The sequence below is a fragment of the Rosa chinensis genome, chromosome 6 (genome assembly GCF_002994745.2).
Source record: "Rosa chinensis cultivar Old Blush chromosome 6, RchiOBHm-V2, whole genome shotgun sequence".
NCBI lineage: Eukaryota > Viridiplantae > Streptophyta > Magnoliopsida > Rosales > Rosaceae > Rosa > Rosa chinensis.
The window spans coordinates 9123140-9146114 of NC_037093.1; the positions used below are offsets into that span (position 1 = coordinate 9123140).

At 38.0% G+C, this 22975-nt stretch overlaps 3 protein-coding genes across 3 annotated transcripts; 2 read left to right on the forward strand and 1 right to left on the reverse strand.

Annotated features, from left to right (window-relative positions):
- Window positions 1-7743: 7743 nt before the first annotated feature.
- LOC112170773 lies at window positions 7744-9681 on the forward strand. Its single transcript, XM_024308076.1, has one exon. It carries the CDS (start codon window positions 7744-7746, stop codon window positions 9679-9681), a length of 1938 nt encoding a protein of 645 aa, XP_024163844.1.
- A 3217-nt stretch (window positions 9682-12898) lies between these two features.
- LOC121049935 lies at window positions 12899-14334 on the reverse strand. The gene is made up of 3 exons (XM_040508415.1): window positions 13279-14334; window positions 13081-13199; window positions 12899-13000 (listed from the first exon to the last, which is right to left on the reverse strand). Exons 1-3 carry the CDS (start codon window positions 13613-13615, stop codon window positions 12899-12901), a joined length of 558 nt encoding a protein of 185 aa, XP_040364349.1. The 5' UTR covers window positions 13616-14334.
- A 6722-nt stretch (window positions 14335-21056) lies between these two features.
- On the forward strand, window positions 21057-22670 carry LOC112170774 (receptor-like protein 3). Its single transcript, XM_024308077.1, has one exon. The coding sequence runs from the start codon at window positions 21057-21059 to the stop codon at window positions 22668-22670; it is 1614 nt and encodes a 537-aa protein (XP_024163845.1).
- The last annotated feature ends 305 nt before the right edge of the window (window positions 22671-22975 follow it).

The window sequence follows — 22975 nt, forward strand, 5'->3', positions numbered from 1 at the left end:
TAGGAGAGATGGTTTGATATGTCAAATTTGACAAATCTGTTGGAGTTGAGTTGCTATGTCATTTCTTACCGTTGCATTGTCCATCTGACAAAAGACCTCTCCGTTGGAGATGGTCTTAGATAGTTACATCATATATTAATACATCGGATAGTCAGTGAGGTCTATTCAATACCCCGATGAAAAAGCAGGAAACAAAAGTACTACCTAACTAAAACATAAGAGGATTCCAGTAAGTGATCTCACTCTTCGTTTCTTTTAATGGGTTCAGATTAGATTTTTTTTTCCCCGCTATAATTATTCTTGGAAGAAATCTGTAATCATCAATTCTTGCTCGAGCACTTGCTTTTGTTAAAGATCAAGTTGCTAGCAAAGTAGAAGGTTTGAAACATGCTTACTTATCCTAAGCTGGGAAAGAAATCTTGATCAAGGTTGTCTTAAATGCTATTCCTGCTTATCCTATGTCACAAAATAGCCGCCTTAATTCTAATTTTGCAAAATTCTGGTGGGGAAGCTTCATAGAGATAAGAAGATTTATTGGATGTAATGGTCTAAACTAATACTTCCTAAATCTGAGGGCCGGGTGGCTTTTAAAACTGACAAAATCTTAGGTAGGGTAGACGGGCCACATAGTTGGTACGCCCAGCCAATCATGGCTCATGCATGGGGTACGTAGTAGCATGGGGGATATTTTGGTTATTTCATTTTTATAAAACTAAGGTAGTTTGGAATACAATTAAGAGAAAAAGAAACATGATGGCTAGGAGTACCGGCCACGTGGCACGTCTGCCATACCTAAAAATTTCTCGATTGAAATTAATCTAGCTAGAAGTTAAATTCATAGTTATTTTTATTGTTTCAACCATGCTTAATACTCAAGTCTATGAAAAAATTTTATTCACACATTGCTAAATATTAGATATACATCTCCTACTTAATATACCACCTTTTGATTTTTTAATTTTAACATTTTACTAGAAACACAATACACCATACATATTCACTAAATACAGATCTTATATATATATATATATATATATATATATATATATATATATACACACAGTCCTTCTATGGTACGGAGGTCCTTAACTTAGCTTAAGGTACGGATTTCCATATTTTGACCACTTTTTTATCACAAATTCACAACTTAATCATTCAGTTTATAGGTATATATGAGTAGATCATCTCTACAAATTTTCAGTCAAATTGATGAACGTTAAGGGATCCAAAACTACAAGTTACACGAACGAACCGAATCTGTACAACCTAGATCGTTCGTGTAAATTGCAGTTTTGGATGCCTTAACGATCATCAATTTCGCCAAAATTTTGCATAAGTGATCTATATATTAGGACCTAAATACTAAACTGTTAAGATGTGAATATGTGATCGAAAAGGGGTCAAAATATGAAAATATGTATCGTAAACTAAGTTAACGACTTCCTTAGCAGAGCAAGATTTTATATATATATATATATATATATATATATAGAGGGACGTTCCAAAGAGGACGTCCGTGAAGTAAGAAAAGTGTGGACGAGATACGTGTCAGCCAGCCAATAAAGTTTTCCATGCTGGTCCCACACTCCCACAGACATCATTTTCTCCATCTCTCACCCAGTTTAATTAGTCAACACTCCTCCTCTATCTCTTACTCTCTTCTAGTTTTCTAAAAATTGAAACTTGCTCTCGATCCTCATCTTGGTACTCTTGAAAGGAAACAAAGTCGTCGACTGTCCATAAAAAACAAAGCCATCACGATTCTTAACATGAAGCTCCATATCCCTTTGAGTCCTACACAAAACTTCCCTCTAAGCTTGCTTCAAGCTTCACTGAGTCAACTCGTGCTCGGTGATTAAGTCATCGTCGGGGTTGACATCAACCTTGAGGAACAACAAGACCAACGACCTGTTGGTGACCTTGAACTTCCTCGTCATTCAAGTAGTCCTCGGAGTCCATGAATTCCTTCTACTCGATGAACAAAACGCATAAAAATAAAACAAACAATTGAAGATTGATGTCTCTAGGCATGAATTCGAGTATTGATTATCTAGGCATTAATCTTGGCAATTGATTTTTGTAAACTAATTTTGGTTTTTGATTGCTAATCTGGGTACTAAGCCGAGCTGGGAATGGAAGAGATTAACAGAGTCTATGATGTCGATGACTTTGTTTTGGGGGAGGCGCGGCCGAAGAGGATGCCATTAACGGCGGAGGTACTCTGTGTTGTTTTTGCTTCCCATACCCGCGCCTTGCAACAGCCCAGCAGCAGCCCACACGGGCCTCCAGCCTCACCCAGAGAACTGCAGCATCGCCTCCACCTTGCACCCTCTGTCGATCACCGATTGATCACCTAAAATAAAAGAACTCTGAATGCTCATCCAAGCAAACAATCTCAGATAATCAATGAATCAGAAATTCAATTTCCCGCAAAACCATCACGAAATTTGGAGTCAGTGTTGACTTCCCTTGGACTGAGGGTGAGAAAGTGAGAAACATAGAAGATGAAGTCAGTGGGACCCGTATGAAAACTAAGTTGATTATCTAGCTGACACGTGTGTGTGTGTGTGTGTGTGTGTGTTTATAGGAGTTAGGACCTACTCATCAAAGCGAAAAGACATATATGGAACAATTATACATATGAAATATACTTAGCAAAGAAAAAAACTGATATATGATATGTGATTCTAACTCAGTATATATTGTAGAGATCGAGATTGAGAGATCGGAAAGCAACATGGCAAAGAGATGGAGCCGTGTAAGAAAGAAGCATGCTCTCTAAGAATGACTTCCTCCCTCACAAATGCCTTAAAGTAATTGAATTATTGCAGTCTTGCTACGAAAAATGTAATTACAACTCGAAACACCGTACTTCTTTCTCTGGTTTTCTAAAACAAAAAAGCTATGCCAATTTTTTAGTTCATTGACTTAGCGTAGCTCTAGATCTGTAATGTTCCTAGCAAATACGAAAGAAGTGAAGATCAGCTAAATGTTTGATATTGGTTACCACTCGATCACCACTAGGTGCTATAAGATTGCTGATGAATTTTCTTTGTTTCTAGGTGTTTTGAAAGTGTGAGAATTTTATTGTATATATATGCTATGATAGATGGGAGGGAGGAAGAACAACAATATTTCTGATAAAGATGCTACAAAAGTTTTAATAATGTGAAAAATCGAGATTTTTTTTGGAAATATGGGTGTTCATCAATCAGTGTCGTTAACAATTTCTGACTAAGGTTTTAAGTTTAGAAAATTACACACAAGTGTCAATTTGAAACTTTAATTTGTGATAAGGTCACCTATATGTTCTTGTACACATAAGGCCATTTGCTTCTTCAAAATATTTCATATCTGACCATATTACCCTTTCACCAAACGAAATCAATTAGATCTCTTTACATCTCTCTCTCTCTCTCTCTCTCTCTCTCTCTCTCTCTCTCTCCAGCAAACCCTTCCTCCGACACCAACTCGTTCGGCTCCGGCAGTACAAAACTGCCCGGTGCGAAAACGCCGTCATCGATTCCGGAGTAAAGCTCCAATCGTCAAGCCTCCAAACTCCTCAGCGACGGCCCCAAATCTCCGATCAAAAACGAATGGTGGTTGCAGAAGAAGATGAAGAACCTAAGTTGCTCTCCATCGAGCCGGAATCTAATATTTCGTCTTAATCGAAGAATTTAACCGATGGCGGCGAGCGGCGGGCGTCGAAATTGAGTCTTGATGAGCTCGGCTCCGTCGTCTCCAAGCCATAACTCTATCGTCTCCAAGCCTCAGCTCTGTTGAATCCTAGCAAGGCGAAAACGAGAGTGGTTAAGAACATCTGGAGTGCCATGGAAGTAGCAGAAGCTACAAATTGCTCTCAGATCTAAATCCAATCTTCTTCTCAATCTGTTGACCCTTTGCTCCCTCTTTCTGTTTACGTTTTCCGGTGCTTGATTTTCATTTTGTATTTCCAACTTCGAGCTTGATTTTTTTTATCGGAAAAAAATTAGACGGTGTTTAGTTTAGTTTGATTTGATTGTGATTTATTGGAATAAATGGGTTTGGATTTGTTTGAATTCATCTGTTGTGGAATTTTGCAGGGGAGAGAAAAAGAGTTGTGCTCTTGTATGATGGGGGGATGGTTTTGTTAGTTTGTATTGTTTTGATTTCTTTTGGTTTTGTTGTGTGGAATTGCTAGACTTTACGTATATAATGTATCAAGACTCGACACATTAACAGTAGCTTATGTTATAGTGGAGTAGTTTTTTAACACATTAACAGTAGTTTTTGTTATAATGGAGTAGTTTTTTTTTTAACACATTAACCATAGCTTATGTTTGAGCATGCAAGTCTTTGAGAATAGCTATTAGTATTAGTGATAGTAGTTTTTCTTATTGGTAACAGTAGTTTTTTGTGTTGGTGATAGTAGCTTTTGTTGATGGTCAAAGTAGCTTCTGTTACTGGAGTAGCGCGCTGGTGTTGGTGATAGTAGCTTTTGTTGTTGGTGACAGTAACCTTTTGGTATTTGTGAGAGTATCTTTTGGTGCTGGTGAGAGTAGCTTTCTTGTATTTGAGAGAGTAGCATTTGTTGTTGGTTAGAGTAGCTTTTGGTGTTGGTAATAGTAGATTTTGTTGGTGGGGATAGTAGATTATGGTTTTGGGGAGAAAAGTTTTTTTTGGTAACATTAGCTTTTTTTGTCACAATAGCTTTGGTTGCTGATGATAGTAGCTTTTGTTACCTCGCCGGAAGTTGCCAGTAGGTTTTGTTGCTGATGACAGTAGCTTCTGCTACCTCACCGGAGGTTGCCGGAAATTTCACTAGAGTAGCTTTTATTACCAGCGACAGTAGCTTTTGATGTTAGTGACAGTAGTTTTTGTGGTCGCCGGAGGTCCGTTAGAGACTCACTGGGGTTGGTCGGAGACCCGCCAGATTTGGCCGGAGGTCGTTCGGAGACTCGCCGGAGTTGGTCCGAGACCTCGCAGGAGAAGAGAGAGGATGATTGTTGACTTTTTACTCTAGTGGCATTTATGTAAATATGTTGGTTTTTTATATCCAAAATTTAACACATTTTTTATTCTAGTCGCCTTATGAGGAAAAAAACAGTTGGTAATCTTATGGCAAAAAAAACATTGAAATATGTACTTATATGTAATTAACCATTTTTAAAGTTTGCATCTTCATTTACGCCAATCATGTAGAGGAGAAAAAAACTCTAAAGCGGGATAGTATATATATTCAAACTGTGTTTCTTTATTTTTGATATAAATATCTCTTTTGGTAATTTAATGTATCAATAAAATCTGATATTTAGTCATTTTAGTATATGAGAAAAGGGATGTATATTTAGTATTTAGAGGTGTGAATAAAATTTCTCCAAGTCTATAGGTGTAAATGAGCCGAGCCGGAGCGAATACCAAGGTGATCATGTTCAGCTCATTTGTTTTTTTTATCGAGCTCGAGCCGGGCTAAAGCTTGAAATTTTTTTTCCATGCTCAAACTCGGCTCGGCTTAAATATTTTTCTTAGGCCCGAGCTAGGCTCGGCTCAGCTTGATTTATTGGACGAGCTCAAGCTTGAATAGGCTCGGCTTGGCTCATTTGACTTTAAATTTAAAAAATAAAAAAGATAGAAAGAAAATTTAAAATAATAATCCAAATTTGATGTCTAACCATCATATAAATCCCTTTTATTGTCTAGAATAAACTCAAAATTGCACTTAAACTAATTAAATAAGAATGGGGCCTTCAACATATTGATTCAAAGGGGGTTATTTGTATCTTCAGTTTTCCTTCCATGCAAACTCCCGGCGAATCTTCACCATCTATAAAAACAAAGAATATATATATATATATATTAATAACTTTAAATAAGTTTGTTCAATATGATTTTATGAAAGTAAGAAGATTGTTCAGTACGTGTATATACCTTTACTCCAAGCAGATTTCTTCCATTGAATCCTCATCACCCTATATTATAAAAAGGGTGGTGCTATTCACACACCCATTTTCTCTATTCACACACCTATTCTATTTTTCTATTACTTTAATTCAATTCTTTTTTACAAATTACCCTAACTACCCTCCATTGTAATTCTTTTTCTTTTTCTTATTTCTTTTTATCTATTTAGCAAGTCAATCATGTATCAAACATCATTATGCAATAAATCAATTTTCTTCTACCTATAAATGAAGGAAAAATAATACGTTTATTAAGTGGAATGACCTGTATTATTAGACGAGGAATATGCTTCCCAGGTAATTCTGTTCATCCAACTAAATCTAAATTGCAAAGTTTGTCCTCATACATGGAGAAGGGGTAAGACGCATGCTTTATTCTCTTGTTGTCTCCGGTACCAATATTGCACCTAGCTTACTAGAGTTTCTCATCTCTTATAGATTGACAATTAGCTATCTTCAAATGCAGTCTGCAAATTTAAGAAACTTCTATGTATAGTTCAAAATTAATCGTTTGAATAAGACTAACCTGAGGGGCTAGACAAATGTAGACACACGCATAATCAATGGTATGAACTCTTAATATAATGTATTTTAGATAACTGTATTGAAATAATACTCACCCATAAATAATAAGAATGTACTATGAAAGGTTGATGACAAACTTTGCAATTTAGATTAAGTTGGATGAACATAATTAATTGGGAAGCATATTTCTTGTGTAATAATACATGTTATTCCACTTAATGAACGTATTATTTTTCCTTCACTTATACTACAAAAAAAAAAAATTGATTTATTGTATAATGATGTATTGATATTTGATTCATGATTAACTTGTCAAATAGAAAAAAGAAAAAGAAACAAAATTACAAGGGAGGGTAGCTAGGGTAATTTGTAAAAAATAATTGAATTAAAGTAATTGAAAATTAGAAGGGGTGTGTGAATAGAGAAAATGGGTGTGTGAATAGCACCACCCTATAAAAAAGAATAAAAGAAACAAGATTAGTGGCTGCCCGATCTTAATTCTTTTCCTTTTATAGTGGTTGTTAGGGTTTGATTTAATTGTTGCACAAATATTGTTATTGATTGTAATATATTTTATTTAAATTTTCAGATTCTCTTCCAATTGAAAAAGAATGTAATAAAAAGAATTGAAGAATTGAGATTAGAAAAATTATATTTTTATAGTATAAATTTTCATTAGTCAAGCTTTAACAAACGAGCCAAGTTTTAGCAAGCTCGAGCTACTCATGGAAAATACGAGCTACTCACGAGCTGAACGAGCCGAATATATCCTTGCTCAAGCTCGGCTCGTTTTTTTGTCGAGCTTAATATTGAGCTCAAGCTCGGCTCGTTTATCTTACGAGCACGAGCCGAACGAGCTAAAATCAAGCCGAATACGAGTCGAACACGAGCTGTATCGAGCCTACTTACAGCCCTATCCAAGTCTATTGCAGATGATCTAATGCAGCAAATTTTGTTAAACGTTTTTATTTTAACTTTTAATTGGTAAAGAAAATTATTTTTGTTGTATAAAATATTTCCAATGTTGTCTCTATGCGAATTTTCAGCAAGTAGCATTGATAAGGAAGAATGTAAAAAGGTAAGTACTAAGTAATAAAATGATAACAAATTCCAGCCCATTAAGCCTTTATTTCAGCGATCCAAAGTGGAGGAAGGGATTACAAAGTCAAGGTCGGTTTTGTTATAGATAACCTACCTCTACTTGATGCCCAAGAAATTTCATCCTACAAATAAGCTCCAAACATATCAATTAAAGACCCCCCTCAAAATTAATCCTAAAATGGCTCCTGCTTCATCTCTACTAGGGCCACCAGCTCTCCGCCAGCCTAAACCCACTTTTCACCATCCCTCCACCCCTATCTCAAGATTCTCAACCTACCAACACCTTGCAGAGGGTCAATACCTCGAGTCTTCTCTACCACCCTTGGACCCCTGCACCAAGTTTCTCTTAGAAGCCATCGCACACCCCAAGAGCCGTTCCGATTACAACTACGACTATGACTACGACGAGCAACCAAAGGATCTGGCTCACTATCAAGGAGAGGCGTGGAAGCATGACCCCCTCACCACTCTCAAGCTCATATGTAGTCTTCGAATGACGGGGAAGCTCAACGAAGATCGGTTTTACAAAGTCATGTTGTGGGTGCACAATAACCACCCTCTAACCATGTCTTTGAATGTCGTGGCTTTTGGGGGTTTAGGTATGTTCAAGGATCTTTTGGGGCTTCTGTATAGGGTTTTGGAGGATTCCATAGAAAAACCAAACAACGAATACTCGCGGTGGAATTATGATTATTCTCGGGAAGAAGAGACATCAACAAATAAGGAAGGTATTGATAATAATTCTAGGGCTAAAACCGCCGTTGAGAGGTACCAAAACGACTCAGATTATCGAAACTTCCATGACCGGATATCGGAGATGTTTGCAGAACTTCTGAGATCCGATCTCAGGTTTTTGGAGTCGGGTGAGGTTGAAAAAATCAGCTTTGCTTCCAAATTTTGTCCTTCAGTCAATTCTTCATATGATAAAGCCACGCTGATATGTGAAAATATAGCAAGGAGAATGTTCCCGAAGCATTGGTATGAAGAATACAAAGATGTTGAGGAAGCTCATTATGCCTACAGGGTTCGTGAGCGCCTGCGGAAACAGGTACTCATTCCTCTGCGCAAAGCCTTAAAATTATCATCGGTGGAGATGAAGAATACGTTGGCTTTCGAAAACAGCAAAGCCTTTAATGGTTTGAAAATATACAAGGAGATTTCTAACCATGGTTATCTAAAGGGAAGCAAATTACTATTTCAAAAGTGCATGAAGCTTGTGGAGATGTTTGGGAATCCAAGCATTGGTGACGGGCTGAAACTTCCTAACGATATTGTAGCTTCCTTGATGAGCAAGGAACATAGTGATGAAATTGTGGAGCGTCAATGGCGGAAACTAGTCCAAGAGTTGTCAAACCAAGGCAAGCTGAGGAATTGTCTTGCCGTGTGTGACCTTCCCTTGAACATGAGAGGGACATACAAGGAGACAGCTTGTATTTCACTGGGGTTATTGATTTCAGAGTTGAGCGAAAATCCATGGAAAGGAAAGGTTTTCTCATTCAATGAAACTCCAACACTCCAAAAGATCGAAGGAGACGATCTTGAATCCAAGTGTGAGTTCATGAGACACAACATAGGGTGTGGAGACAAAGTTGATTTCTTCAAGATTTACAACCAAGTCTTGCAAATTGCCATTGAACAAAAGCTAAGCAACGAGCAGTTGCCCAAGAGGATTTTTGTGCTCACTTATAGGGATTTCGAGGCGGCTTCCAAGAACAATTGGGCAGAAGATTATAAAGAGGCATGGACTAATTACAGAAGAAGAGGGTACGCAAATGTACCACTGGTGGAGGCTAGGACTCAATACAAAAAGAAAGGGTACAAAACTCTGCCACACATTTTGTTTTGGAATCTTAAGAATTCCATTGCTGAGCCAGAGATAATTTGTAGCCCTGTTAATAACAAATGTGGGGGGCTGATTATAACTGGGTTGTCGAACTGTTTGATTAGTATGTTCTTAGTGGGAGAGTCGGATTCGAGAACATATGCACCTCATGTCCAGGCACCTTATGGTATCGGTTCGCTGTCGATACTGAAATTTCTTCCCAAAGCTGAGGATGTGATGAAATCTGTATTTTTGAGAGATGAATTATTAAAGAACCTCCTTATATTGGATTGATGTGGACGTGTAACGAAAATAAAAGTTTGCATCCTTTGGGTTTTTTTTTTTCTCTCTTACCAATTTCTAGGTTTCCTTCAACTTTTGCGCATAATTGTAGAAGTGGATTGAAGTATATCGCCTGTGTGGTCGTAGCAAAATTATCGAAAAACAAACGATGGGTTTTAATTAGTTGTGAATCATCTTGTTTAGTTGTATAGCCTATGTGGCGTAGTAGCAAAATTGAAAATATGAATGGACTTCCAGAGCAAAAATGTCAAGAACAAAAAATGGTGTTTTATAACACCAACCAGTTTTATCTTGTTTAGTTTAGTTAGTTGTTCAGATTGTTCGTGGGGTCCAGTCCAATAGTCCAGTTCGGTTTCCTTGCATGGGTCAAGTTCTCAGTCCAATAGTCCAGTTCATACGTGTCTTTCTGCCCCTTAGGGCGACCTTCTCTGTTTAGCGAACATATTTAAACACCCCTTCAGCGAAGGCATTCTCCGATGTGGGATAGGTTTAGTACTAATTTAATACAAAAAATGGTAACCAATAATTGAAAGTTCGGGTCGAAATCCATCAAGTCAGGTCAAGTCCATGTCCAAAGTTCAATTTGGTCATGGTCAGTGATTTCACGTCAATCTATCGCATAGGTAACCGGTTGCCCCGTAGGGTCCGTAATTAGGAAACATACTTTAATGTCTCTCATGCTAATGCAGTTTTCGACGTGGGACTTATAATTACGGATTAGCGAAACTCAATCACATATTTAATAATCTTTTTTGGATCTCTGAGATGTCTCAGACCCAAAAGACGACCCCAAAACACTATTGCCGGCCACCTATTCCAACACCCACCGCAAAATAGACAACGTTAGTCTTCCTGTAACGGTTGCTGCCTAAGCCTCAAAGCTCGACCTCCCCAACGCCTCCCTCTGTTCTCCTCACAGAGCCACAGCCTCTTGGAGCCCAATTATCTCTCTCTCTCTCTAGCCCTCATGTACTCTGGACCCCACTCTCTCTCTCTACCCTTCTCTTTACCCTCTTTTTTCTAGCTCAATCTCTCTCTGCATGCATTACCATGTCTGCCAAGATTAGTGAAACTATGTACACACACACATGTGTTGGTGATGTTTCTCTCACCAAGTTTCATCCATATCTTTTTCTCTCTCTCTACTGTAATCTTCTTGTTCATCTTTTGTTACTGATGAGAAAATTCTCCGAGTTGTACTCTTCCACTCCCTCTTTGAGTCTTTGGTAATATGAATTTGAAGAAACTATGATTGCTAATATGTTCTTTCTCTTTATGGATTTCCCGAATTTGTGGTCTTCCTACGTCATATTTGTTTTCGAAGCTTTGAAATTTTTGATGAATTGATGATAATCGAAATACCCAGAAACCACATAAACACAGTTGATCGTATTTTCACAGGAATTAAAGATAATTGATGAATTTAAGTGCCTCTGGACTCTGGAGTATATACCCAGAAAAAAAAGAAAGGATAAAAAAAACGTATGATGAATTGATGATAATCGAGATGGGTTGTGAAAAGTAGTAGAAGACGGAGAGCATGGTTGAAAGAAGATGCGGCTCGCAAGAAAGAGGATTAATTAAGAAAAAAGAAGATGCCTTCTTCGTCAAAAATGGTGAACATATTTAGACACCTCTTGAGCGACGACATTATCCGATGTGGGTGGTGTTATACAACACCAAACCAATTTTTAGTTGTCATCTTTGACTTAGTCCATTAGTAATTTAGTTCAGTCCGGCTCAAACTCCGATAGGTCCAGTCTAGTCATATCCAAAGTTGAGTGTAAAGTCATTGTACATGTATCTTGTTTGATCTTGCTGTCCCCTACATACGGTACCCTCCTGTGATCAGCGAACATTTGCCGATGTGGGATCTCTAAGTACAGATAAGTGCAGCCTAACCCAAACACCCCAGCCATTTTCTAGTATAGACATTTTTCTTTCGTAGTACCCTCTAGGTTTAAGTTTTTCTTTCGTAGTACATTTTCCTTGCTGATATATGGAAAACTTTACACAAGAACTTAGACCGGGATAAATAGTATTAAAAAAAAAAATTAAACCTATCCTATGGTATGATTGGAAGAAAACAGGTAGAGGGTAAGACACAAAAGAAAAAAGGAAATAGGAAGAAGGAAAAGAAGTACGAGTAGAATGTAACCAAATGAAAAAAAAAAATATATATATATATATATATATATGAGAAAATATTTTAAACAGTACCCGAACTTTGGCCGACTCCTAATTTCAGTACCCGACTATATAAAACTATCACTTTGGTACCCAAAGTTTTAATCCCGACCCAAGAAAGGTACACGCCGTTCACAACGGCGTTAAGAGCCCAGCCACGTGGCAATACATGAGGGGCAATTTCGTCTCTTCGATAACTCCTGCCAATCTTAACTAGTCGCTGATCCTATTGCAATTTCCCGCCAAATTAAAATTCCCTCCAAAAACAGAGCATATGAAGTGTGATTAGCTCCAGATGACAACTAATTTCCTCCAACTTGATTCACAAAAGACAAACAAAAAATTACCAGAACCAGAAAGGATAAAGCAAATCCAAATACTTCCATAGATGCATATAATCATCATAAACATGTCCAAACCACTGAGCACCTATCTATTACAACAAAATGCTTACAAGAAGCAATTAACAAGGCATTTTTGAATGTTCCATCTAAGCAAAAGTAAATGCCATCAGAAAAATAGTTGGGTACACAAAAACAAAAACAGTGGGTTCCAAAAGCATTCTTCAATCTTCCTAATCGCCTCAGTACTTCCAATTAGCCTTCTTACTTCCAGTTCTAGAAGCAGTGCTAGAAGTAGACTCTTGTGTAGGGTTCTTTGGGAATTTGATTCTTCTTGCTGGGGATTTGAACCTTTTTCCTGAAAACAGAGGCCTGGAGGAGGCTCCAGTTTGCTGATTTACTTGAAAATGACAATTCTAAAACATTCATAAATGCTAGCTTACTAATCAAATTCAACTGCAGACCACAACAACCACAAACTATACATGTGTCTGCTGACCATTATTGGTGGAATTTTGTGATGGCATTACATTGAAGTGATCAACATTCACAGGTCCAGTAATAGTCTCAGAATTAACCTGTGGTGGCTCTGCAGGAGCTGGAACCTCAACATCCTCCATTGAAACCTGGTGTTGTTGCTGATGATTCTGAGGAGCTTCAACATTTTGAGCTTGGGGCTGCTAGTGCTGATTCACAGCCCCCACATTCCCTTGAGCTTGGGGTTGCTGCTGTTGATTCACAGCTCCCCCATTCCCCTGCATTTGCTCATTCTCCACATTCCCCTGCATTTGACACAATATACATTATAATCCATATTCCTGGGCCCATTCATAAAAATGGTCGATGAATGCTAATGTAATACCTGATTCCTTCTTAAACAGGTTCTAACATTGTGCCCCTTTTTTTGACATCTGCCACACTTCACTTGAGAGTAGTAACTTCTTGGTAATTTCTCAGTATCAGCAGGAGGTTCTTCTTCACCTACACAAATGATTATGAAGTTAGCCATGAATACAAAGTTTACACATTAAACATATATAAACTTGAAAAAAAAGTTTACCTGGTGCTTTGGTTCTATTGGTTTTAGGTCTTCCTGGTTGTGCCCTATATAATGGGGGTGCAATTGGCCTATGTATGAGCTCCCATTCTTGCACTCCAGCAATGGGGTTGATGACTGGCTCATAGGCCTTCATGTACTTATCCTGTGTGTAACTCTCATGTACAAACTCATCAGGTGATTGCCCCTTGGAATATATGGCTGCAATTGCATGGCCACATGGAAGACCACTAAGGTCCCATCTTCTGCAAGTGCATGAATGATTGTCCAACTGCACTGAGTGTTGTGCTAGCACACCAGATTGACAACCCACACCACTGCCTTGGATTTCAAACCTCATACTGCTAGACTCTAAAGGTCTATAGTCATGGCTCCAATCAGCATTCTTTTTCAGGAGTTTCTCCACTCTAGGTCCCACACTACACTTCCAGTTTGGCCCCTAGTTTCTTCTATTGGCTAATCTCACCATAGTCATGGTCCTTATATCCTCCAAACAGCCAAGAATTGGCTTCTTTCTTGCTGGAAGAATTGACTTGTTGAATGACTCGCTATGATTATTTAGAAGTATGTCACATTTGAACTGCTCCTTGAAATGATACTCAGACCAATGAACTGTAGGCCTATCCTTGCACCACTTCCATGCAGAACTTGAAGATTTTGCCATATTCTCCATTGCAAGCTCATATTTTCTGATGGTGGTGGCTCTTGCAACTGCCCAGAGCTTTTATTTTAGCTCAAGTCCACTGTGACCATCAGATTTGAAGTTATTGTACAAATGGCGAACACAATGCCTGTGTTCTGCAAATGGGAACAAGTCCTTAATGGCCTGCTCCAGGCCTTTCTGCTTATCAAAAATAAAAGCATAATGGACTGAATGATGAATTTGAAGATCAACCCTCAACAACTCTAAAAACCAGGTCCAACTATCCCTTGCTTCTCTCTCCACTATTGCCCATGCAATGGGATAAATCCCATTATTCCCATCTATGCCTACAACTGATAATAGTTGACCTTTATGGACCCCCTTCAAATGGCATCCATCTAGCCCTATGAGTGGCCTACAACCTGCCTTCCATCCAACCTTCAGTGCCTCCAAGCATATATAGATCCTTTTGAACCTTGTGACATCACCATCCAATTCTGTTTGGATCCACACTGAGCTTCCAGGGTTTTTCTTTTTCAATTCATTGGCATAACTCTCAAGTATATTATATTGGTCTTCAAATGAACCCTGAGCCAACTTCTTTGCCCTTCTCTTAGCTCTATAACACATCTGGAATCCTACATCCATTCCAAAGTCCTTCCCAACTGCACTTTGGATCCCTTCCCTTGTCCAATTAGGATCATTCCTAAAGAAATCTTCATATTCATCAGCAATGAATGGGGCGTGCATGTGATAAACCCTACCTCCAACACTACTGCATTTATGTTCAGGTCCGAAAGTCTTGATTGTCATTTCCGGAGTGTCAGGATCTGGACTAGATGCATATATCCAGAATGGACAGCCCTTAGATGTCTTGCAGACCACCTTCACCTTTCTTCTAGTGTTCTTTGGAAATCGCAGTTCCTTTTTGGTGAGTACCACATGCTTCCTGATTGCCTTCTTGAAAATGCTTGAGTTGGGGAATACCATACCTAGTTCAAAATGGGGGTTCTTCATGTCATACTTTTGGTTGAATTCCCTCCACCTCGAGAACCTCCTCTTATGTTTCACTGGATACCTCCCCCCATCTTCTCCAGACTCATCACTTGAACCATGCAGGCTTGGAAAGCCATCACTAGAAGTACCATCATCATCAGATATATTGCCTCTGAATCCCATGTCATTCCATTCCTCTACATGTTCGGGATCACCATCCACATGTGCCTCAAAGTCTACTTCATCATCTTCAGAAACCAACTCGAAGTCACTATCCCTAATCCCATCCTAGTTTGGATCCTCAGAATCATCACTACTAGTACTGCTCCAATCATACTGAACCGAGTTTGAGCATTCACCACCAGACCTCGTATCATACCTCCTAGTGCCCCTCTGTTTCGGCCTACCACGCTTTTTCTTTGGAACACAAACTTCTTCCTCTATAACTTTCTGCTTCCCTTTATCTTTTTGTCTTGAAGTGGATGCTGGATGATCTCTGCCTCTTGCAGTTGTAATAGTTGGGCCACGGGCTTGAGCTCCAACTCTAGGGCCATTGCCTTCAGTTGACTGTGGACCACCACTCTGCACTTCAGGCCCATTAGCAGCTTCACTCATTTCTAGACCATTGCTTTGCACTTCAGGCCCATCATCAGTATATTCCCAGTTTTCAGGCATTATTCCATCCAGAGGAACCTCTTCATCATCATCTACATCTAGTGGATCTACACCACTGGCTCCTTTTCATCATCCACATCCTTTGGCACCTCTTCAACACCCTCAACATCTGGAAATTGCACATCATCAATTGCATGTCCAAATAACAGAGTATGATCTATGTCATCATCGTAATGATCTAACTCATAATCATGAAAATGCCTTCTTGCCTCCAAGCAAACAATGTACATATGTAGTAGCCTTTGAACAGCAGGAATGAATTTAACCATGTCCATACAGTCTTTATCAGTGACTATAGGTAAATATCCAGTACCCTCTTCACTTCCTGGTATCCTAAACCAGTAAGCAACTGGGCCAGCTCGATACCCCAAATCCCAAGCCTAATAATTAAACCCTGTCACACTCAGTTTGTCCGGATCAACCCCATCAACAAAGACCACTTCTTCCCCTCCCATGTATGTCCTATTCACTCCACCATGTGAGAAGAACCTTCCTCCATGATGTATTGCTACGGTGAAATTTCCAACTGCAATTTTACAACACCAGCTATTATAATCCAAAATAGGAAACATATTCAATGCTGTTCAAGCCTAACCAAATTGATTATTCAACTACCTCTTCTTTGTCTTTACTCTCTACCATTTATTCCGGTATGTGTTTTAAAATCATTTATCAGTTCTAAACACCATTAAACAACCCAGACGAAGGTTGGGATTTCACTTTCACCACTAACCCAGCCACAAGACCAATAACCTTAATTTATTAGAATAGCTGACATCAAACCCTAAACCCTACGCATGTGAATACAAAATAAAACCCTAAACCCTAGACAAACCCTAGTCAACAACATTGACTTCCATAAAAAATCAAATCTTTTTGGACCACAAACCCTAAAATAGCGACAACTCATAGAAAGGGGGAATATTTTCTTACCTCCTGAAAACACAGGTGGATCCCCATCCAGCCTGAAATATCTCCAATAATTAGCCATTGACCCCTCTTCAAGATCTGATTTGAGATTCGAATCTCTCTTTCACTCAGGTCTGTAGGATTCTCTCACTTTCTCTATTGGATTCTCTGTGCAGCTGTGGACTTGGAAGAATCCAAACTAAGAGAGGTCGAACGGAACGGAACTCACTTAAGGCTCTAGGGTTATCGAAGAGACGAAATTGCCCCTCATGTATTGCCACGTGGCTGGGCTCTTAACGCCGTTGTGAACGGCGTGTACCTTTCTTGGGTCGGGATTAAAACTTGGGGTACCAAAGTGATAGTTTTGTATAGTCGGGTACTGAAATTAGGAGTCGGCCAAAGTTCGAGTACTGTTTGAAATATTCTCTCTCTCTCTCTCTCTCTCTCTCTCTCTCTCTCTCTCTCTCTCTCTCTCTCTCTCTCTCTCTCTCTCTCTCTCTCTCTCTCTCTCTCTCTATATATATATATATATATATATATATATATATATATGAGTGGAATGTGACCAAAAATGAAAGAAAATATGGTGGCCTTAATCTCATTTCACACTAGACTTGAAATGAATTTTGCTTCCCTCTCTCTGCCTTGTTCATCATCGATTTCAGACTTAGAGAGATATAACTGTGACCACGCCTTTCATTCTCATTGTCATCCTCTCCTTCAATTGAGCAAGGATCTTCCTACTACCATGGCAGTGTGTACAGTCAGTGTTTGCCTCGGCCTCAGGTTAGTGTTCTTCAACAGATCACACAGAGATTTAATTAGGTAAGTTTGAATCCCTAACCCTACTATTGACATCTGCCTACCCTAAATTAGATCTTAGTCAAATTGAAGCTTTATATTGTTTCAATTAGCTGGATACATTTATATCCTAGGTAAAGCCAACCCAATTCACTTGAAAGCTTCGATATGTACCCAATGAGTTGCACTTTTGATTTGTTGGAAAAAGCATGGATCCTTCAATCATGTTTTAAACCCTTTTTTACGGGATTTAGTAGCTAGGGATTTATATTTTTTTCCTGGAGTTTGAAGTTGCATTGATATGAAAGGGAGGAAACAATTTAATTGTCTTTGTGTCACTATGAAGTTGTGGAGAAGCACATTTCTGTTTATTACATGCTTAGCTTACGGTTCTAGTTGATTTAAGCAACAGAAAAAAAACGTGCAAGTAGGATTCTTTTTGAGTTGATTAACTATATTTATGTTGCATATACAAGGATTGGCATGGCCGGCACTCCTTTCTGTGTTATTGCTATATATATATATATATATATATATCTATTTTTATATTTGGTTTACATAAGTCTGCATTATATTCTCCTTTCTGTGTTAATGTTAGCACCACGACTCTTGCCGTGCAGAGTTCTTCTTCTAATGCAAGTGCACAAGCTATAAGTGATAAGTCTTAGCTGATAACAATATATTATACATCAACTTTACTTAATTGTATAGATAGAGTTGATCATTTATATAGACAGACTTTAAATTTGATTGTATCTAGTACTATATGTAATATATATTCAACATACGATGAATAAAATTCATTCCTTTCTCAAATTCTCCAGTTATGAACTATAGAAAAAATGGTGTATGAAGTTATTGGTTCATTGTACTTGTTACAGGGTAAGAGACCAATGAAGGAGGAGATTTGCCATTGGTTTATTTTGAGGGTATTACTCTTCCCACTTTATCCTTTAGCAGAGGATTTGAAGGGTTTTAAAGTTTCTAAGTTTGCATGCCGAACTGTGTTGGCTAAAACTTGCAGTATTATGTTCTTTCGTAGAAAGTCTAAGGCAAAAAGTTGCCAGTGCAGTTAATATCTGCGATTTTATTATTTATTGATTTTTGCATTGCTATTAGTACTACTAATGACATTCGTCTCCCTATCCCCCTATTTGTAGGGGAATCAGAATAACAAGTTGATTCTTGTAATTGAAAATGTTGAAGTAATGTAGTTGGAGTGTCATGGCAAGTCACCGAAGGTACATGTATCGTCAATATTCAGGTGCAAACATTTGGTTTATTTGTTACTTTCAGTAGTGAAACTGATGATTCTTACTTTTTTACTTTTGTTTTTTTTTTTATAAGAAGGGTTTATTGTTCATTCTCATAATCCAAATCAATTTTTCTTGTGGTTTAATCTCTTAATTTAACCCTATAGATTAATATGCATTTGTGGATTATTTTCAAATGGTAGTCGAACTTGATTGATTTCAAGTGTTATTGTATTCAGAGCCGTTGCTGGGAGGGTTGAGTCTAGGTTATGCTCATAGTGTTGGGTTGCCCTTGCTCCCAATGTGTTTGATTCATCCGCTCATAACAAGGACTATCCATACTTACTCTCTACACACATAAGATATTTTTTGACTTGTGTACTGCCCTCCTTGTCCCAAATATGTGGTTTCTATGACAATTGAACTGAGTATAGAATAGTTTGCTTGAAGAATATGTTGTAGGAATGTCATGGCATGTTTTGTGGTTTGTTCATTTCAGGTAATGATCAAATGACCTTATCAGAATGGAATTAATGGATTCTGTTTTGAGTATGAAGTCCTTGAAGTGGCAAGGGACTAACCGAAGCTTAATGACTATCGAATGAAACTGTGAAAAAGTTAAGATGTTGTACGAATTAACCTGCTCAAAACCTTGAAACAACAATATCATGCAGTATTTCCTTATTGAGCTGATACTAATGAAAGAACGGCAGGTATAGGCTTGTAAGTTGCAATAGGTGTTTCTTTCTTAGGTAGTGTAATAAGTTGTAGTTACATTTGTAACAACGGTAGATTTTTGATTGAATGCGATGATGTATATGAATACATTTGTAGACACCATTCATGTATTTAATTATTTAATGGTTGTATTATTATTATTATTAATTTATTATTATTATGAGAAGAGGTTTTGTTAGCTAAAATCTAAAATTTTGACAAAATTGACCCTAGAAGATTAATAAAATTTGAGAATTAATTAAATCACATGGATAATTAAGACATTTACAAAATGTGTTTTTATTAAACAAATTTTTTTTAAAAGTACCCACAACCCACTTTTCTCTCTCTCATTTTCTTTTCTCTGCAATAACCAACTCTTTTCTTTTTTATTTTCTAAAAAAAAAAATAACTTGCACATGCAGAGCATGTGTGGAGAAATACTAGCTGTTGTTGTTGATTATTATTATTATTCGGTGTATTTGAAGTCACCGTTCTAATAGTTGGCTAGTAATTGGTGTATAACTGTAGACCTGTAGTTGGTAGCTGATATGACAACTGACATAACAACATTTTGTCTGTGTTGAAAACCTAGACGCCGTTTCAATTTTGGTGCTCTATGCTACAAAGGAAACTCCAGCAAGCACTAGTTCAAATATGACCAAAAGAAAGAAAATATGGTATGAGTTGAAGAAAATATAAAGAAGTACAAAAAATATGAGTGAAATGTGACCAAAAGAAAGAAAATATGGTATGAGTGGAAGAAAATAGGAAGAAGTAAAACAAGTATGAGTGGAAGAAAATAGGAAGAAATAAAACAATTATGAGTGGAATGTGACCAAAAGAAAGAAAATATGGTATGAGTTGAAGACAATAGGAAGAGTAAAACAAATATGAGTGGAATATGACCAAAAGAAAGAAAGAATGGTACGTATGAGTACTACTCATAAAAAAAAAATGATACGTGTGAGTGGAAGAAAATGAGAAGAAGTAAAAAGAAATATGAGTAGAATGTAACCAAACGAAAGTAGAAAGAAGTAAAAGAAATAATATCTAATTCAACAAACGTTTCTCATATTTAACTAAGTTGGACCTTTCTCCAATCTGATAGAATGTGTATATAACTATATACGTACACAAAACTATGAGCAAATCATCCAATGGCTCAATGCTTAAGCGTCCTTCTCATTCTAATCTTCTTCCCTACACATATTCATGCATGCACCCAAACAGAACGCACTTCTCTCTTGGCCTTTGCCCTCACTCTCTCTTCTCCTTCCTTGAATTGGACTTTCGGTAATTGTTGTCATTGGGAAGGCATCACTTGCAACCAAGATGGTTTGGTCACCCATTTGAGCTTACCTTCCAAAGGCCTCAAACTCAATGGAGGTATCTCTCCCTTATCATCTCTGCAAAATCTCACACATCTCACTTGCCTCAATCTCTCTCGCAATTCACTTCACGGTTCACCAGGTCAAACCGGATTGTTCTTGTCATTGAATCATCTTGAGATTCTTGATTTGAGCTATAACCTTCTATCTGGAGAACTACCAATTTCTCCACTATCTGGGAGTATCAAGATGCTGGATCTGTCCAGCAATTCTTTCCAAGGTGAGATTCTATCTTCGTTCTTCCAACAAGCTTGGAATTTGACTAGTTTCAATGTCAGCAACAATACCTTCAAAGGATCTATACCAACTTCCATTTGTTTCACTTCTTCTCCATTGATCAGAGTGTTGGATTTTTCTTTCAATAAATTCAACGGAAGTATATATCCCGGAGTAGGGATGTGTTCTGAGCTCAAGGTGTTTTGTGCTGGGAATAATAACCTCTCAGGAACACTTCCAGAAGACATGTATAATGTTACCACTCTTGAACAAATTTCATTACCTCTCAATTCACTATACGGAGTCCTTAGTGATGGCATTCTCAATCTCACAAACCTTGCAATACTTGACCTCCATTTCAATCAATTCAGCGGTGTTCTTCCTCTCCATTTTGGGAAGCTTTCCAAGTTGGAACTGTTGATCCTTCATTTCAACAATCTAAAAGGTTCTCTGCCCCCATCTTTAATGAATTGCACAAGACTTATGCAAATAAATGTAGGAGTCAATCACTTTGAAGGGGATTTGTCCACGTATAATTTCTCCAGACTTAGTAGGCTTCGTAAACTTGACCTGTTGAAGAATCAGTTCACAGGTACATTCCCCACAAGCCTATACTCATGCAAGTCTCTCAAAGCAATTCGACTTAGTGCAAATGATATTGAGGGACAAATACAACCTGAAATTCTATCATTGAAATCCTTGTCCTATCTCTCACTTTCTTTCAATAGATTGACCAATATCACAGGGGCAATCAAGATACTCATGCATTGCAACAGTCTCATATTCCTATCCTTAGCATCTAGTTTTGAAGAGGAGGAAGTTCCAGCTGATCTTGGCATGACTGATTTTGATGGATTCCAAAATCTTCGATTTTTGGATTTGAGTAACAATGAGGTCATCGGTCAAATACCTATATGGTTATCTAAGCTCAAGAAGTTAGAGGTCTTAAATCTAAATTCAAATAAATTCACAGGGCTAATTCCAAGTCAGCTTGGGACTCTTCCTAGGCTCTTTTACATAAACTTGGCATTCAACCTCATTTCTGGGGAATTTCCAAAGGAACTTTGCAGCCTGCCAATGGTGGTATCTCAAAACAACAACTTGTCCACTGATGATCTTGAATTGCCTATCTACACCACGAATGATGGCGGCAAGACAGCTGGACAATACAATTCTTTGTTGTACTATCCACCGTCAATACTCCTAGCCAGCAATAGCATAACTGGAAATATACCGATTGAAATTGGCCAATTGCAGCTTCTCCATCGGTTGTCCCTTAAAAACAATTTCTTCTTCGGCAAGATTCCAGACCAAACATCCAACCTCAAACACTTGGCAGCATTGGATCTCTCCTTAAATCATTTCTCTGGAAATATACCGGCATCATTAACAAGCCTTAATTTCTTGGCACAATTTAATGTCTCATACAATAATCTAGAAGGCCAAATACCAACAGGCACTCAGTTACAAGGCTTTGGTGCATCTGCATTTGAGGGGAATCCCAATCTTTGTGGTCCTCCACTTCCAAATAAGTGTCAACCACTTCCAAATGATGGCATTGATGGAGATGATAACAACAGTATAGATGTCAACAATGAGCATGAAGTTCCATGGTTTTTAGTTTCTGTTGTGCCTGGGTTTGTTGTAGGATTTTGGGCAGTATGTGGTTCTTTGATATTTATCAAGACGTGGAGATATGCTTATTTCCGATTCCTCGATAATGCATACGATAGCCTCTATGTGATGATAGCTATGGGGATCAAAAGGATGAAGAGAAGGTTTAACGAAAGCTAGACTGCCAAAGTTCTTTTGTAGTATATGTATTTTTAGAGTTGTTCTATGTCCACATTTATAGTCTTCTTCTATAGTTCTACCCCACGAATAATTTTTAGTTGTCATATTTGACTTAGTCCATTAGTAATTTAGTACAATCCAGTTCAAAGTTCGGGTCTAACTCCAATAAGTCTCGTCTAATCATGTCCAAAGTTGAGTGTAAAGTCGGTCATTGCACATGTATCGTGTTTCCCCTAGGCCCTGGGGTACCCTCCCGTGATTAGCGAACATATTTAATTGCCTCTTAAGCTAACACACTTTGGGGT